Source organism: Danio rerio, chromosome 20 (assembly GCF_052040795.2).
Source record: "Danio rerio strain M-AB ecotype USA chromosome 20, GRCz13ab, whole genome shotgun sequence".
Classification (NCBI taxonomy): Eukaryota; Metazoa; Chordata; class Actinopteri; order Cypriniformes; family Danionidae; genus Danio; species Danio rerio.
Window position 1 is genome coordinate 6,921,985 of NC_141040.1, and position 18,891 is coordinate 6,940,875.

Here is an 18,891-nt window from a genome sequence, read left to right on the forward strand (position 1 = left end):
TGAGCTTCATCAGTCAGCATTGGTCTGGCTGTGTTTTCCACACATTGCCTCTTGTTGGGTTAATGTCGGAGCTTGTTGGCCCAATTTAGCATGTTGAATCGGCCGTTGACTAAAGAGAGTGCTCTGACTGGATATTCAGCAATAAATCTGAGCATAAGAGTGACGTAGTGAAGTGATGTAGCAACTAAACAATTCAAGCCAAGAATGAACACAAATAGGCAGGCTGTAATTTCACTACATCTCTCAAATATTTGCAATTTATAGGGATTATTAGATTATCAGACATTTTTGCAAGAGCAAATCCTTTTTTGATGAGTGACAATTACTGTGGTAATGGCTCAACACTGCTTGTTTACAGTTTGCTCGCTTGCATATGAAGTTCTGCAGTCCTGATCAAGAAAACAGATCATGCCCCCCACAGTGCAGAAAGACATGTCCTCTTGCGTAGCCGCAGAATGCACACTTGAATCACGTGGCTGCCGTCAATTTGGTGTGTTTACAGGCGTTTATTTTTTGTCCAGACGGAAGACTGAGCCGACATGCGATGACAAAACAGTTGGGTTTTGTTGGTGCTAGTTGTTTGGCGTCAGCATGGTGTATACCGGCCTTTAGAGCAACGGTCCCAAACTCAATTCCAGGAGGGCCGCAGCTTTGCATAGTTAATCTCCAACAACCTCCAACTCACAGTGTTTAATAGTCTCTAGTAGTCCTAAACACCTTGATTAGTTGGATCCGCTGTTTTTGATTAGGGTTGGAGCAAAACTTGTCAGAGCTGCGGTCCTCCAGGAATCAAGTTTTTAGATCTATTCTTTTAGTGAGTATATGGTAGAGGTCTGCATTCCAGCGGGACCCGGCCAGATTTCTTGCAGCCAGTAACTGGTGTAATTTAAACTGTTGCTTGGTGAGCTTGGTGCTGTCTATGTGTGTGTATGTGTGTGAATGAGAGAGAGCGTGATGCTGTCTGTTTGTGTGTGTGTATGTGTGGAACTGTCGCAGCGGGTAGAATACGGGGAGGGTCGGGCAGCAGAACAACAAATGCTGAATATAAGCGGGAGTGGTCAGGTTCAGACTATAACCTGCCAGGAGCGGGATTAAAAATTTTGTCCCATGCAGATCTCTAGTATATGTTTCTTCCAAATAATTAGGTACCTAACAACATCCACAGGAACTTCTTAAACATCTTTTTAATTTTGGGTTGCAGACAAGTTGTAATTGCAGCTTATTAATTTGGGGACACGTCTGTCCATGACCCAAGTTGAAGCCCATAAACCGAGGCTGCGTCCGAAACCGCCAACTACTCAGTAGGTACTGCATTTGAATTTAAACATACTACTCGGCCGTTAGAAAAGTACGTTCTATACAGTGTGAATGTAAAAAGTATGAATGAAGTTCGGACGTACTGCATCCGCCATTTTTTCATAATCACTTGACCTACCTGCGTCAGTTGCGTAGCCTCACTTCCATTCATGAATTATCTCGCGGGGCATTATGGGATAGCGCAGCATGCATGGGATGCGCACTCCAGAATCTCGCCGGAAGAAGTAAGTCATCCGGGTACTTCTCACATACTGTTTTTCGAATTCTATGAATTCGGACATACTACTCAGCTCGCATACTGATTTTAGTATACTATATAGTATGGAAGTATGCGCTTTCGGACGCAGCCCATGTCTCCAACAGCTTAATTGCACACTTTTTTTCAGGTAGGCTTTTAGCATGGTCAATGTCAGCATACCCATAAATGCTTTCTAGGCTAAATTTTAAGTTGTTAGATCCAATGTTGAATAAAAATGAGAGGAGTCAAGAAATTCATCAATTTGTGGCACTGGATATGGATCTAATAATAACATAGTATTTACTTTGAGAGGATCCACACAGAAATGGACTGAGCTGTACATCTTAGGAACTTTTCAATTCATCCTGAACTACTTATTTTCAATTAAGCAGTAGTCAGGTTCGGACTATACCACAGAGTTTGGTTTCAATATGTTCATTCATTCATTTTCTTGGTTGCCACAGCGAAATGTACAGCCAACTTATCCAGCAAGTTTTTACGCAGGAGATGCCCTTCCAGCTGCATCCCATCTCTGGGAAACATCCATACACACACATTCACACACACACACACTCATACACTACAGACAATTTAGCCCACCTGTACCGCATGTCTTTGGCTTGGGGGGAAACCGGGGCACCCGGAGGAAACCAAAGCGAATGCAGGGAGAACATGCAAACTCTACACAGAAACGCTAACTGAGCCAAGGCTCGAACCAGCGACCTTGCTGTGAGGCAACAGCACTACCTTCTGCGCCACTTCTTCGCCCTCATCTCAATATGTTGCTGAATTAAATTGGTAAGTCAAAGTGTAACCCCGCCGGTCCTAGGCCACCCAACCTGCTCTGAGCTGGTCTCAAACCGGCGACCTCCCGCATGGGAGTCTATTGCTCTACAAAGGAGGCGAAACCCCATGGCCTTTAGCGTTTGTTGCTAGAGCACCTTTAGAGGTCAGAGGATTGAGGTTTACCTGCACAGCACTTACTAGCTGGCCTCCGTTACACAAGCAAAGGAGATAACAAGATAATCGGTAAAATCCTACCCCAGGTGTCTTGGATGTCAGTGAGCTGCAAGGTTGAGATGATCTCTCCCAGTGATCAGAGAGGTTGGCCTGGTGTTGCATAGCTTCTCTGGTCCCAATTCATCCTCTCGTACAACATCTAAAACCCTGCTTGGAGAACCCCCTTATATGGTGAACAATATAGGGTCTCATCATCTGTTCCAATTTTTTTTTTGCATCCTTGTAAACAAACTTACAAATCGTTTTTAAGGTGTGTTTTGTCCATTAAACTACATCAGGGGTGTCCAAACTTGGTCATGGAGGGCCAGTGTCCTGCTTGGTTTGGCTCCAACTTGTTTCAACACACCTGCCAGGAAGTTTTATAGTATATCTAGTAGGGGTGTCACGATTTCGATTTTTAATCGAAATCGATCAAAATTTATGCTCAGTTTCGATTATCGAATCAAAAAATAGAATCGTCGATGCTGCCACGCCCCCATGTCACGTCAGCTTGGCTTGCCAAGCGGGAAAAAAACAGGCTTGTTGAAGTGCTTGTTAAACTGCAGAAGCAGGAGACCCGTCGAGAGAACTTAAACCCTCTCGTCTTTCAATGAAGTCGCCGGTGTTTAAGCATTTTGGATTTCCAGTGAGTTATGTTGACAATGTCGTTTTGTCGACAAAAAAAAACACAGTTTTGCAAGCTCTGCTATGTACGTATTACATACGGTTCGTTCGATAGACAACACCAGCATCGCGATCCTCCGCCCGCCCCCGTTGCAAATCCGCTCGCGAAAAGTACACACTCAGGCACTGTTTACACTGTCTTTGTTTTTAAATGGCATTTTAGATATACAATGATTTGACATCCACAGTGGCGTGTGGCATTTCTGAGCAGCCCTCCTTCCTCTCTACCTCTGAAAATGCACATCACGTGACCACACAGACACAGACGCACATACAGCCTTGCGCTCGAGACAGCAGGTCCAGGTTGTCAGAGGACTGCTTCAATCTTTCACTCACTTGTACTTAGTCATTTTAGCGAACACCTCAGATACTGTTGGCTGGTTTTGTTGGTTGTGCGTCTTTTTTACCGACGCCATTATAACGACACAGATCACTGCCTATTCCCGAGTCCCGCCGAAAAAGTGATTGACAGGTGGTAATCATGTGTGTATCTTGCCTTTATTCATTTACTGTATGATTTGATTATGGATAAAACAAAGACCATGCAGGTCAGGTAGTTTAAACGGTAGGCTACAAATAATTAATTGGTCATTAATTAATTAATTAATTGCCTTTAGAATCGAAAACCCTTAATATCTAGTAAGAGCTTGATTAGCTGGTGTGTTATTAGGGTTGGCTAAACTCTCTAGGACACCAGCGCTCCAAGACCGAGTTTGGACACCCCTGAACTAGACCATCTGTTTGTGGGTGATAGACAGTAATACGAAAAGATTCAATGGCAAATGATTCATGTAGCTCCTGTGTGTGTTTGGGACATTAACACAGTGGTGAGCATCTCTTTCTGGATTCCCACCTGGGAGATGATGTGGAAGAGTGAATTTTGCTGCACCTTTAGTAGAAATATTGCATAGTGTGACAACTTCCATGTATCAAGTTACATAGTCTACCAGGGATGCTCTCTTGTGTTTTTTCTAGTTGCATGAGGAGGAACATACCAGTTCTCACAAAGAGGTTTTCTAGTAATGGTAAAGGGCACACAGGTGCTTTTAGGGAGGCCACGGGTTGGCATTTATGGCATGCCTCGCACCATCTGCCTGATTTGCCAAACAAATCAGGGCATTAAATGATTTATTGTTGCTGCTTGACCTAAGTGTCTAAGTGTTCTAGGAAAGCATTTTCTGCAACTTACTAAAAATTGGGTTGTTTCTAGCTTTGTCTGAGCATCTTGGGTCACTCGATACACCTTACCTTTAATAATTACAAAATGGGGTAGATTAGTGGTCAATCTGGCCGAAGGGTTTGCCCCACTGATCACTTGGACCTGCTTAAATGCATTTGTACGCTGGCTCCAAAGCAAGACCTTGCAATAGAGAAAGCTGACTCATTTCTCGATTTCACTGATGCAATTGGGGACAAGCCCAGTATGGCTTCCCTCAGCTGAGAGGACACATTCCTACCATTCATCTTTTTGTTTCAAGATACATCCGCACACAAAACGCCACCAAAAATTTATCTGGCATTTAAGAGCCAGGATCAGCAGATTTTTAAATATCTAATTGCCACGTCTACACTATGCTTTTGCCATGAAATTGGATAATTACGGCCATTAGCATGAAGTTCACTGATTTACTTGAATTTGGTGTAGCCTGTCATGACCAACTGCAGAAACTGCAAGAATTGCAGACCAATGACCCAATCTACCCGTCCAGACCTCTCTGATGTTACACCACCTAGCCCTTGGAATAAAAATGAGAGGGATGAAAGTGCAAGAAGACTAAGATATCAGAAGCCTCCTATATACCTTGAGGATCCCTGTAGTCTTGACCTGGAAAATGTGGACAAGGAGAGGGTAAAGAGAAAGAAGGCTGCACTGGTTTGTGCAGATTTGCTGACCCTAAAACAGGGGTCACCAATCTCGGTCCTGGAGGGCCGGTGTCCCTGCAGGGTTTAGCTTAGGGTGCCTCAACACACCTGCCTGGATGTTTCAAGTATACCTAGTAAGACCTTGATTAGCTCGTTCAGGTGTGTTTGATTAGGGTTGGAGCTAAAATCTGCAGGACACCGGCCCTCCAGGAACAAGTTTGGTGACCACTGCCCTAAAACGTTCCAAAAAAGTAGACCTCCACTATCTTGGCCAATGTCATTATACCTGTTCCTCCATTTTTTTGTCAAAGGAACATCCAATATCACCTGTGGCAAGCCATCTGTGGCAGCAATCCCTGAGCTACTTTAGACACAACAGGTTTCAAGAGTTCACACTTAGCTGATGATTTATAAAAGCTTGTTTGGCATGCTGTCCCGGGAGAGAGCCCCGGGCTCAAGGATCCCTTGATCCTCCCATTGGCAGAGCGAGAGGGGAGCTTGAGCTCGGTGGATCTCAGAACTCTCCGACTGCGGTAGCTAAGGGAACAGAGGGGTTAGACAAATGCTTGATTGTTATATGTGTTGAATGTCTTTGGATGGTGAGAGGAAACCGGAGAACCCAAGGAAAACCCACGCAGACACAGGGAGAACATACAAACTCCTCACAGAAACTGCCACCGGCCCTATGGGACCAGGGCCGGCAGTGTTCTTGCTGTGGGGCTCACAGTGCTAACCACTAGGCCGCCGTGCCGCCCTATCAGAGGTAAAGGAGGAGAACAGGGGAGGAGGGGGGTTTCTTCCAAACGAAGATAACATTAACTGAACACTGTCGTTATTTATAGTAGCTTAGGGCTCATATGATTGGAAGATAGTGATTAGCAAATACGGGACTGGCCGTGATATATCATAAGCACGTGATCCTCTCGAAATTAGTTTATAAATAAACTTCACTTCTGGAGAACAGAACAGTTCAAGTGAACGAAGAACGGGAGGCTTTGGACAGGTCAATGTTGAAAAGCAATCTGGACTTTCTGAGACAGTAGGGGAATAACTCTTAACGACCACTGGTCCCCTAGCCAGCCACAAACCTCTGTCACTTTCTCAAAGAGATTCAGGAATGATTGCCTCATCATGCATTGCCAACTCAGCTGGTGCAGAGGATGATTCCATGAGCTGATCTCTCTCTCAGCTGGTGTGTTTCTGTCCCAGTCTTATTGTTTTTGCTCCCCAATCAGTGCAAAGACACAGATGTTAATAATGCATTAATTGATGTACCCTTATGACAGGCCCTCGACCACAGCCCTCTCATGACCTAATGGTTATTATTATTATAAATGTTGGAAAAAAAATCAGCTTCACGCTTAGAGGAAACAGTGGTACATTTTACTTTTCAAGATTCTTTAAAAACATATGAATGTCTTTATTGAAGGATCACGTGACACTCTGGGCCCTATCTTACACCCGGCGCAATGTGGCGCAAGGTGTGACACAATTGTTGTTTGCTAGTTCCAGCTTGCACCCGCGCGTCCTCAGTTATATCAGCGCACAGGGCGGCAGAATAGAGAGGGCAGCGTCGGCGACACCTCCCTCCCTCCCTCAGCACCCGCGCGTCCTCAGTTATATCAGCGCACAGGGCGGCAGAATAGAGAGGGCAGCGTCGGCGACACCTCCCTCCCTCCCTCAGCACCCGCGCGTCCTCAGTTATATCAGCGCACAGGGCGGCAGAATAGAGAGGGCAGCGTCGGCGACACCTCCCTCCCTCCCTCAGCACCCGCGCGTCCTCAGTTATATCAGCGCATAGGGCGGCAGAATAGAGAGGGCAGCGTCGGTGACACCTCCCTCCCTCCCTCCCTCAGCACCCACGCGTCCTCAGTTATATCAGCGCACAGGGCGGCAGAATAGAGAGGGCAGCGTCGGCGACACCTCCCTCCCTCCCTCAGCACCCGCGCGTCCTCAGTTATATCAGCGCACAGGGCGGCAGAATAGAGAGGGCAGCGTCGGCGACACCTCCCTCCCTCCCTCAGCACCCGCGCGTCCTCAGTTATATCAGCGCACAGGGCGGCAGAATAGAGGTCCGCAACACCTCACTTCATTTTTATAACCGGTCACTTTCGTTTTCACATTGGGGTTGAAGGCGGCGTGATCGTCCTCTGCCTAGAGCGGCAGTTCAGCTTGCTCCGGCCATGTGTGAAAGGAGCTATTGTCTTAACTGATGCTCAACACACACAAATCTTTTAAAATCTCAAAAAAGTACTTGAGGGTTTCGTAAACCTTTAACAATATTAAACTTGTCATTTTTTGTCAAAAATAAATATTATGTTAAAAAAGTGTATACAACTAGAGTTTTCTTGTTTTTGACACATTAAAGTATGTTGCTAAGAAATAATTACATTTAGTAGCAAGCAAAAAGAATCCATTGGCCCAACCGGGCCATTAGAAATAATCACTAGTGTTTAGTCCTGTACAAGTCTAAAATTTCATTCATAATAGTCTTAAAAGTGTCTATAAAAGACTTAAATTTGACTGAAACCTGCAGAATCCCTGTATTAGAATGACATGTTCTCCTAAAATAGGAAAAAATGCAGAAAATTTGTGTACTGACTGTTTCGCACTGAAAACATGCATGACAGAAACATAAACATGATTCTTATGGACGCAGTGTACCCACGCATCTATAAACGTTTCTTAATTAGAGCAAATTTAAAGCCCTGGTGAGAACGCACATATGCTTGCAAGACACAGCCTGACACACAAATATGTGAGCCAGTATGTTTAGTGTGACAGAAAGCCTCCATGACAGCCCTAAATCATGCAGTGTGTGTGTGTGTTGGTGTGTGCTTGTGTTTAGAGCATTAATGCATATTTTGTGTGTGACCAGACAGATCCATAATATGGAGTGGCAGTGCCATCAGGGATGTGCTGTTTTCTATAAAACTCCCTTGGAGGAATGAAACAAATAAATCAATTTCTCCACCCCCTTCTATCATTCCCTACGTCCCCCTCCAGAAACCGCTGATGAAACCCAGTATTAAATGAGTGTCACAGTGAAGGCTGCCATACGTGACACACTGCAGAGCAGGAAGGACAATTAATGATTTACCGTCCACCTCTGAGATCAGCCAGAGGAATGTGAATGAGAGTGTTTGAGATGTGCTGACACTCCAATAGAGAGTGCGAGATTTAGATTATTAAGACTAAATGTAGGCGCGCAGTTTGGCAGCCGTTTATTAGAGCGATGCAACGTTTTCAATAAACATTCAGCCAGCTGCGATAATATTCACAGAAATAAACACATAGACTCGCACACAGCGGTGCTTCTAAATTCGGATGACTATATTGGCTTGCACTGATAAGAAAATGTTGATACGATCTAGCTCGGTAACCCGTTTTCACGCATGGCAATCAATCGCTGTCTTATCAGATTGCTCAGTCTGATTTTCGGTCTCTTTCCAATGCACTGTTCCTCTGTGCGGAAACACTGGAGCATTGCATTCCCGTAATGCTCGGGGAAACCAGAGGAGAGCTCTGATGTGCGCAATCCTGAAAAGAAATTCACAGAAAAACAGACAATGAGGAATCAAGAGCGGGAGACCAAGGAAGAAATAGGAAAGAAAACGAAAACCAATCTTAGTAGTCGAGGCTGCTGTTAGTGGGGTTGTGTGCGCCGGGGGGTATTTCCTTACCCCCTCTGCTTGTTTTCAGTGGGCCAGTCTCAACACTGGGGTCTGCAGGCAGGCCTGTAGGCCTTTATTTTCCCAAAGCTGGAGCCACTGAGCTGTACAGCCTGTGCAGACTTTGTGTTATTACAGAGCAGAGGCAGGAGGGGTGTCCAGCGCTGAAGCAGCACAATCCAACATCCAACCCACACTCTAATCATCTCTTACCACCCAGCGAGAAGGAGAGATAGACCGAAAATGAGAAAAAGGGATGGACGGATGCAGGCCCATCTCCGAAATTCTCAGGTCGACATGCCCAATGAATAGAGAAGGGGGTCAGGTTTCCTAGTTGTTCTTCCCCACTAATGACAGTGCTGGATGAATGGATGGATGGTAAAAGGTAGCAAATGGTCAGTGAAGGTTCTGTATGGATGAATAAACTGATCGTGGTACAGCAGGTGTCATGAGACCACTAATGCCTGACCACCCAAAGTGCATTTTCCACATTATTCTGCAGTGCACAGAGACTTCCTCTCGTAGTCATAAATGGGTCAAAATGGCTGTTTTTTTTACATCTTTTTTTTATATCCATGTTTGGATTGGGAAAAAAGCAGTACATTTATAACCTTATTCACTATTAAGGGTGCACATACTTTAAATACCATTGGGTTTTTGCAGCAGGGAGGTTGAAGGAGCTCACCAGGGGAATGATGTTCCTAGATCTACATTACCTGACACAAGTCTTGTCATTGATCCCAGTTGTAGAAGCAACAATTGATAACTTGACTTCTAGTTGAGCATTTGGAAAAGTAGCAGAAGGTAGATTTTCCTTATTAATCATCTGTTCAACTGCATCCCAATCATCACAAATACTGCAGAAGATCTACAGTAACCCGCATGGACCTAAGATTCTCACAGAAATCGGTCAAGTTTGGTGAAGGAAAAATCATGGTTTAGGGTTACATTCAGTATGGGGGCATGTGAGAGATCTGCAGAGGTTTCAAGACATGTGTGCAGCCCATTACATTGCAAACCACAGGAGAGGGCAAATACTTCAGCAGGATAGCGCTACTTCTCAAACTTCAGCCTCCACATCAAAATTCCTGAAAGCATAGAACACAGATGTCAAACTTAGTACCAAAAGGGCCCCAGCTCTGCCCAGTTTAGCTCCAACTCTAATTAAACACACCTGATCAAACTAATTGAGTCCTTCAGGCTTGTTTGAAACCTACAGGTAAGTGTGTTGGAGCAGGGTTGGAACTAAACTGTGCAGGGCTTCGGCCCTCCAGGAATTGAGTTTGACACCCCTGGCATAGAAGGTCAGGGTGTTCGAGGATCGGCCAGCCCAGTCACCAGACATAAACATTATTGAGCATGTCTGGGGGTAACATAAAGGAGGAGGCGTTGGAGATGAATCCAAAGAACCTTGATGAACTCTGGGAGTCCTGCAAGAATGCTTTCTTTGCCATTCTAGTTGACTTTATTAAGAAGTTAGTCATTGCAGAGATGTTTGGATGCAGTCATCCAAGCTTATGTGAGTCATACACAATATTAATTCTTTTTCCACTTCTTTTCCACTGCCATGACTTTATATTCTTTTGTTTAAGCAAAGTCTAACACTACTTTTGTCTAAGCAAAGTCAGACCTTACTGTCCTAATTAAATAATTAAAAACCAAGGCATGATCATATCTTATTTAGGTAAAATAGGCATAATCTAGAGGCCTTTGCATTTCATTTAAGCCACTTCTGATAGCAAATGATAAACTAGAAGCCAACTTATTATTTGTTGTTCCTAAAACTTGAACAGACAACAAGTTTTCCCAGTTTCTGTGGTACAAACATGCCAAAAAAGCAGCTACTCTCACAAATAGATTGAGAAAAAAAGTTCCACATGAGGCAGAAGCTTTGTTAAGGATTAAATACTTCAATAGTTGCTGTAAGTACTGGTTTAACTACATGTTTCAGTACACAAAGGACCTGGGAAAGATTTTAGTTATAAGGCCATGTTTTGGTAGAAATAAATTAGCTTCTATTTCAGAGTTTAACTTTAAAGCCGAAAGGTATTATTCGGTTTTTATGCATGCACAAGGGTCCGAAAGTAGTGAATGTAAAGAAATTTGGTCAACTTGGGCAATTTACAAGCAGCTGGCACAATGTATAAGCAGTTTGCTTATGTCAGTGGTGTCCAAACTCGGTGCTGGAGGGCAGGTGTCCTGCATATTTTAGTTCCAACCCCAATTAAACACATCTGAAACAGCTAATCAAGCTTTTTCTAGGTGTACTAGACTTCTAGGCAGGTGTGTTGGAGGAAGTTGGAGCTAAACATTGCAGGACACCGGCCCTCCAGGACCGAGTTTGGACACCCCTGGTTTACGTGCTTTGAATGGTTTTTGAACTACTTAATTTGTCCACAAGGTGTCAACACCGAACGGGGCTGTTGTTTCACATTTGGCAAGTGAAACATAGGAGACAACAATAACCTGGCAAGAACTGATTAATAGGCAAGAACAGGCAACAACAACCATTTTAGAACATTTGTGAGCGAAAAGTAAAGGTATCTGCATCAAATTAGTAGAGGGCATTTTTATTTGGTTGGAGCTGGAACGAGCATTCGCAGCGTAAAACAAATGCTGGAGACTGTAAGTTTACTTTAGTATTATTAGTTAAAACTATAGTTAAAACTATGATATGCTGTAGCATTCAGCAATTAAAAAGATGTAAATACTATAATATTTACAGTATAATACTTGACTTTAGCACAGGTAAAAATGTTTACTTTAAACTACTGTGGTATTTTTTTTATGTTGGATAACAATTAAACAAGCATTAATTAATCAATTAAAATTAGATCTTGTAGCAGATATGGCCTCTGTGTGACTTTAAATGTCTAAAATGACTTTTTAAACATTTAGATTTTAGTTCTTGTTTTTGTTACGTTTCACGTTTTTGGTAACATTCAATATTTTTATTATTATTATTATCATTATTATTATTTAAATGTTTGTTTAGGATATATTTTTGCACATTCCATTTCCCATGTCTAATTACTTAACTGTTAAAGTTTTAAGAATAAAATTGTCTGTTTTCTTCGTAAAAGTCCTATTATATTTAATATATATTATATTTATAATATATTACATTATATTGTTCATTCCGCTGTGGCGACCTCTGATTAGTAAAGGGACTAGGTGGAAAAGAAAATTAATGAATGAAGAATTTTTATTTGTTTTTACCTATTGGAGAAAGAAAGTGCAGACCCTGGACATGGACAGGTCCTATACTGTATGTATCCAAATGTATTTTGTGTGCATTTATAGTGTGTGGCCACATATTTATGTGTAGAAATACTAAACAAATCAAAAACATATCTATAGTTTTGGATTTAAACTTGTACAAGAGCAGCTTAAAGTGACATACTGTATGTGCATATAATAAATGCTATATGGAGCCCATCATTTTTTAAAAAGTAAACACAGTTACATATAAGTTTGAACAGGTTTGAAGTTTTAAGCAGGTTTGAACTCTGGATTTATTGTTCAACAGTAAACTTATGCTGATGCACAACTGCTGTGCTCTAGCATAGTGTTAAATTCTTGTTGGGGTGTTAAATGTGTGAATGCTGCTGAATCCTGATGTGCACCAAACAAGCAGAGTGAGACCAATAGTAAGACATCCACAGAATGAACCCAAAAAGGACATGATGAAGTTTAATTTTATTCTTTTTTTTTTTTTTTTTACTTATTCAGTATATGTAGTTTCTGTCTTAATATGTTGTCTTAATGCATTTGACACTGTGTAAGTCAAGGCTAGACGAGCTAAGTGTCATCATACCTTAGGATCGTTGTTTTTCTGTCTTTATAGTGACTCCTACACTTAAAATGAACACTTTCACACTTAAAAATTATATTTGCACGTTACACATAGATACTGAAAACTTGGTGTTCTGAAGAATTGTTGATAAATTAAGAATTGCATTTATCAATATGCATGCATCATATACTCTTTAGCAAAAAAAAGATAGCTTAGTATTTCATAAATAGTTTTTAATGCAAAAAAAAAATGTTATAATTAATTTACATTTCCTTTGCGATGTAAACAGGTGTGTTTTTAAAAACTTTTCAAATGCCTGTAAATGACCATATTATGACGGATCTAATAGCGTGCGCAACATATCTGTATTAACCCATCTGTCTAAAATGCTGTTCAGATTTCATTAGGGATGCGCGCGGTCCCTTAAGACCGGTGACTACATAATTCATACCGGGGGGGAGTGACTTACAGCCCGCGTGCTTTTCCTGCCTGTATAAAACCTGAAGTTCCACTTAAACTCACTTACAGATGGAGAGACCCAGCCGCGTAGTTCACAGTCTAGTCAAACCGACGTGACAGCAGCGCAACTCAAAGCCTCGCTACTTTCCTGCAGCATATGTTGACAGCTCAGGCTTAAGTGTAATCATAGATCCAGGTGAGGTGATCTGACGCACCGGTTTTTCCACGCATCTTTAAGTGTGCGCGTGTTCAGCCCTTCGGCTCCATGACGGGACTGTGTGCGCTCTGCCTGACCGCGCTCCTCGCAGCATTCGCGCGGCTGGCTGAAAGCGTCAGCCCTGTGGTCCGCTGCGAGCCATGCGACGACGGGGCGATGGTGCTGTGCAAACCGCTGCCCTGGGATTGCGACGAGCCGGTGAAGGAGCCCGGTTGCGGGTGCTGCTTGACTTGTCCGCTGACCGAGGGCCAGGCGTGCGGAGTGTACACGGGGCGCTGCGGTACCGGGCTGAGCTGTCAACATCGCCCCGGGGAGAGCAAACCTCTGCAGGCTCTGCTGGAGGGACGGGGCGTGTGTGCGAAAGCACCGGACAAAAAGCAAAGCGGCAGTCCATCTCACGGACACGGTAAGCGCGAACGATTTGTTTGTTAATACTGTACAGCCCTCATTACTTCAAGGTAGCCTACTACATGCGCAGTGCTATTTATTGAATTACTTTAAGGCAGTCAGATTGTATGTCTGTATCTGTCTGCGCACAAACGACGTAATACTTTGTAAACAAACTTTTGTATTGACATATGTTCAACTTTATACGCCTGACACAATGATAAACGATGACAGGACTTATCAGTCGACACAGATCCGAATGGAACGCACTTGGGCAGCCTAAAACTGTTGCTATGGTTACCACTTACGACGAAGGCGATTACTTCGCGAACGTTAATTTAGGCGCATGTCTACTAAATTGCAGACTTTTGGTTTGATTTCAAAATTTTGTAAATATTTGTGCTGCAAACACATACATTGGTCAGGCTAGTATTTTGGATACCTGATGATCTGCTTTGTCAGACTGTAAGGTAAGAACACCAAACTATCTTAATTAAGCATTTTTTAGCGTGGTCCACTTAACCCCTTATCTTCACTTCACAGCCTGTGAGTGTCTTGTGTTGAAACTTGTAGATTGATTCTCTTGGTGATTTGTTCCAGAATAATACAATTAGTCCTGGTTCACTGTCATTTGTACTCACACACTCAACACACACACAAAAACAAAACAAGAATTTTGTGACATAGCATACCAGACATCCATAACAAAACTGTGTTGTGTTATGTGTTCTGTTTATGTTTCATCTTGTAATATTATTCCATGTTCTCGGTTCATTTAGATTTATTTGCTTTGTGCTGCATTCGTTATCTGAAAAACAACTTTCCATTGGTCTTAGTCAACTTGTTTGGTGTGCACCAGGGTTCGGATTGCAGTGTTCACACTAGGCACGGGACTATATCCAGTTTCAAGGTGGTTCAAGGTATATGTAAGTTGTTGTGTTTTTTTTTTTTTATGAGAATTTTATTTAGTTGTTTAGGGCAGCAGTATCTCCATCAGAAAAGGACCCTGTACACCAAAAGCTGCTGATCAGCCCAAACATTCGAGAAACAAATCGCTTCTAAACCAACATCCAGCATGCTGTAGAGTGCTTTAAATCCAAAGATAAGAAAGAGTTCCAAGATGCCTTTTTCAGTTGTAAAGAAATATGTGTTTATGGCATCAAAGACTTATCTTAATTATTAAGCCTGCCATGTTTACTGCTCCAAAATACTTTAAATGTTTCTTAAAGTAAATCATATTGTGTTTAATAGGGGAAAAAGACACAAAGTTGATGATTTTAATCCAAGACATGCAAAAATAACATATTTTAGAGCAGTAATCACAATATCGTGATATTTCTATCCAAGGTTATCATACCGTCGGAATCTTGCCTAGTACACTTCCTTTAATAAGTCACATTAACAATGCAATTGCACCAAAGTTTTCCAATGTACGAAGGCATCCTGTAACATCCCAATATACCTTTTCATCACTGTTACACAGTTGTGTGAGTTTAATTAAATGTGCATAACATTAATATGCTCTAGGGGTGTGTAGGGCTTCCTTTACATCCCATAATATGCAGCAGCTAAACTACAGCTTCCTTGCACTCATGCCACAACTATACATATATTCCAGTGGTTCTCAAACTGTGGTACGTGTACCACTAGTGGTACGCGGATTTCCTTCTAGTGGTACACGGAGGAATGAAATATGTCATGTACATGCTAGATATATTTCAAAAATTATGTATATAATATGCCATATATGACAAATAGCCTATATTTCTGAGGTAATCTGCCACATTTTTTAACTGTGCAGAGTTGTAGCTGCTTTACTATGCCTACTACGCTACTGTATTTAAATACTGCTCATTTTCTCATTTTGGTGGTACTTGGAGAGAGAATATTTTTCTGAGATGGTACTTGATGAAAAAAGTTTGAGAACCACTAATCTATTCTATAGACACAATCATTTCCAAATAGACTTCTTCACTTTAAAAAAAATCATGTACATCTAAGACTACACTATGCAGAACGATTTAGGGTTGTCAATTTAACATAGACAAACAAAACATGCAACCCATGTTGAAATCTCAATGTGTAGTATTTTCTGCATGACAGCGCATTGTTCCCGTTTTTAATAGATCCCAATAGATCCTGAGGAGAATAATTTGAGTCGTTACTCGTAGGTCATTCTGAGCAGGTAGGTCAGAGTTTCAGAACACCAGTATGACGCAGCGACCTCCAGCAACATGCAGTCGTCGTGAAGTCCAGCCACCATGAGACGGCCCCACACTACTGCCGTTGTTCTCAAGGTTTAGCACTACAGCAGTCTCTCTATGCTGTTTAATGTGTGGTGTATGTGAAAGAGAGAACCAGAGATGGAGAGAGAAACAGCTCTGTGTATCTGTGTGTGTGCACTAAAATTTGGCTTCTCCAACCCAATCGTTAAGAATGCCACATTCGTTTATATATAGTCCCTGCAGAAGAGCGCAGATTCACAGTTTTGTGAATGATGCTCTATAGCTGTTTACTGGCTCTGGGACTCCTGAGCTCTCCATTGAGAGCATCACGACTCAAGAAAAATAGCATATCTTGGGCAAAGTTCCTTTCAGTTTTCAGCATTTCAGACTAAGTCTGCTCGTGCTAAAGCTTTTATTGTGGATCTCTTCCAATGCATAAATAGAGACATCACCTTGCTGCAAGAAAACCGATCCATTCAAGTGAATTCCTTGAGAAAGGGAAGGCTGCAGTCCCACACAACCAAAATAAGTGGCGTTCTCGGATATAACTGACGTCAAGCAACCAGAATGAATTTGTTTTTACCCTCTCTAGTTATTTGAGAGAGCCGCAGTGGTGTGTTGAAGCAATCAACCATGACATTGTCACACACACAAAGGCTATTGTTAGGATTCAGAGTCACTTTTAAAAAGCAGTTTGGGGGCGCCAGCTGTTTTACAGTAGTGCCTTACCTCATGTTTTCTCCCTCTGCTGCCCTTTCATTTGAGCCCATGCTGCTTTTCAGTTCTCCTTTCCCATCATACCACACTTTATGGTAATTACACACTCTGGCCAACCAGAAAGCAGGCTCCATTGCCATGGTGTGCGTGGCTCCACCCCATGGCTCCGCCACACATGAATTATGATATTTTTGCAGGGCCTGATTGGGCTGGTAGCAGTGTGGCCCAGCTTGATTCTGGGTGGGAGCGGTGGCAAAGCAAGAGGAATGAAAGATCATGAGGGTATGAGTTATGGCTTTGTTTGTGCGTGTGCAGTTATATGCTTAATTGTGTGCGTTTCTCAGAAGAGGCGGATTCGGTTTGGTTTGTAGCCTCAGCCATGAAATTCACCTGCTGCAGTTGCATTCACTTTCAAGAAAGAACTCTGCATCTTTTTACCCCCTCATTTACATTCTGCCTGCTTTACCATAATGCTAAATTATTTTCTCATTTGGTATTGAACAAATACGTCATGTTGACTGATTCAAAATGGGTCACTGGGTGCTGGGAAAAGTGGTAAAAAGTTCTAAAAGTTTACACTAGGGTTAAATATTGATGTTTTCCATGTTCCTGAATTAGATGGCCTTCCATTCTCTTACTCTGCCTGGGATTTGTTTATGCAAGAGGTAAGGCCTGTTATACAAGGAAAACAGGCTGCAACATGTTGCACATGCTATTAGCCACACTGTTGTTAGAGGTCATTGCAATTACTTACCTTATTCGAGTTGTTACATTGCAGAAGCTGCTGTTATTGTTGACTCTGTTGTTGTTGTTGTTGTTGTTATGTCATTGTCAATAAAGGCATAGCTTAATTCTGGTTTGGACTGCAGCTTCCATGGCTACAGAGGAGTGTTTGGTGCGCCACAAGTGCGCACTTACTCACATACACTCACAGACTAAATCTGTTTTCACTTTACGCTTCCTCTCTGCTGAACTCAAGATGCTATCTCTACATTTCTAATGCAACAGGGGAGAGTTATTAAGAACTGTATTGGTGAACCTCACTCCCCGCATCTTAAGAGGTGTAGTATGCTATAGGCTGAGGTATTTAGCCTACATTTTAATGCACCCATCTACCATGCCTCCCATTTCTGGTTCAGATTCCTTCTTGGGGTGAGTTGAGTAGGACCAGGGAGATTAAATTGGTGCCGTGACCCGGACAAGAGTGAGTGTTAGGGGGATAGCTGTAGCAGAGACCAGCTACTGAGAGTTGTCGGAGTTTGAGCTACACTAATGACAGATGGTAGTTTTTGCAGTCTTTTGTGTCGATGTTAGTGCAGCGGCCTCTTTGCAATAGACCTCTTGCGATAGTCAATATATTGACTTAATTTGCAACCGTTTTTTTTTTAAAGGTCCTGTGAAATGCATTAAAATGGGCATTTTTTTATTTGATGTTTAACATCATCTCAACTGAAAAATGAAGAGAGGGTGAGACATAAGCCCCTTTCACGCAGTGATACCAGTAAATATAAAGAATAAAAGACCATTCACTCAACCATCCCAAAATAACGATAAATTCTGTTATCATTAACAAGAAATGACCCCTAAACCGTTGCACTAGTATTTGTAAACATAGAAGTGGGTCTGGCCTTTGTTGATGGTTTCACTTTTATTTAAAGCTTTAGTGTTCATGCAGCTGCTTTGTTCCAGAGAGCTCCAAAGGCAGAAGCGCGAACCGCAGCTAAATGTTTACACATTTGACAACATTTCAAATTCTGTGAATGGATAAGTATTGTAAACAACTTTGATGAAAAAATCTGGAGGAACATTTTCGCATGTCGAGATTTAGCCTACATATGTGTGTCACCGGAGCACTCCTTCACATGCACAGGCGTCAAGCGACTGAAGCAGAGCTTGAAGGTAAACAAACAGAGGTTTATATAAAGCATTTTATAGATAATCACAGTTGCCATTAAGAAGGAACATAGAAATGTTATCTGACTAACAACTAGCAGCTAAGTGTGTCTGGAAAAAAATATTAAAGGCTCTTTTTTCATAAGCAGCGTGGATGTGAATACGTCTGAATGTTCTCACTGGCTGGAGTAGACGTGTCACATCAGCACGCTCTAATGCCGAGTTCAGACTGCATGATTTTAGCGCCAATTTTGACTTGGCGAAAAGTTTTTGAGAAACTGCCGATCTAGGCAAATCGGTGCTCGTGCATTTGAGTGACAATCACACAGTATGAACTATCATAGACTCGATCTGTAAGAATCGCCAATGAGTCGCTGATACCTATGAGATATATGACATGCTAAATATATGGAGCTGTTGGTGAT

General features: G+C 42.3%; 3 protein-coding genes across 6 annotated transcripts in view; 2 read left to right on the forward strand and 1 right to left on the reverse strand.

Annotated features, from left to right (window-relative positions):
* dsc2l (desmocollin 2 like) overlaps positions 1-18,891 on the reverse strand; it is a 1,349,056-nt gene that overhangs the window by 800,813 nt on the left and 529,352 nt on the right. The window lies entirely within an intron of this gene.
* The window catches only part of tns3.2 (tensin 3, tandem duplicate 2), an 817,627-nt gene that overhangs the window by 216,921 nt on the left and 581,815 nt on the right, over positions 1-18,891 (forward strand). The window lies entirely within an intron of this gene.
* igfbp3 (insulin-like growth factor binding protein 3) overlaps positions 13,093-18,891 on the forward strand; it is a 29,036-nt gene continuing 23,237 nt past the window's right edge. For 2 of the 3 annotated variants that reach the window (XR_015517523.1, XR_015517524.1), the window contains exon 1: positions 13,093-13,650. Coding sequence is in view for 1 of the 3 variants with exons in the window: in NM_205751.2 (NP_991314.2) it covers positions 13,293-13,650 (358 nt within the window). In the remaining 2 variants the exon portion in view is untranslated. 3 annotated transcript variants of the gene reach the window in all.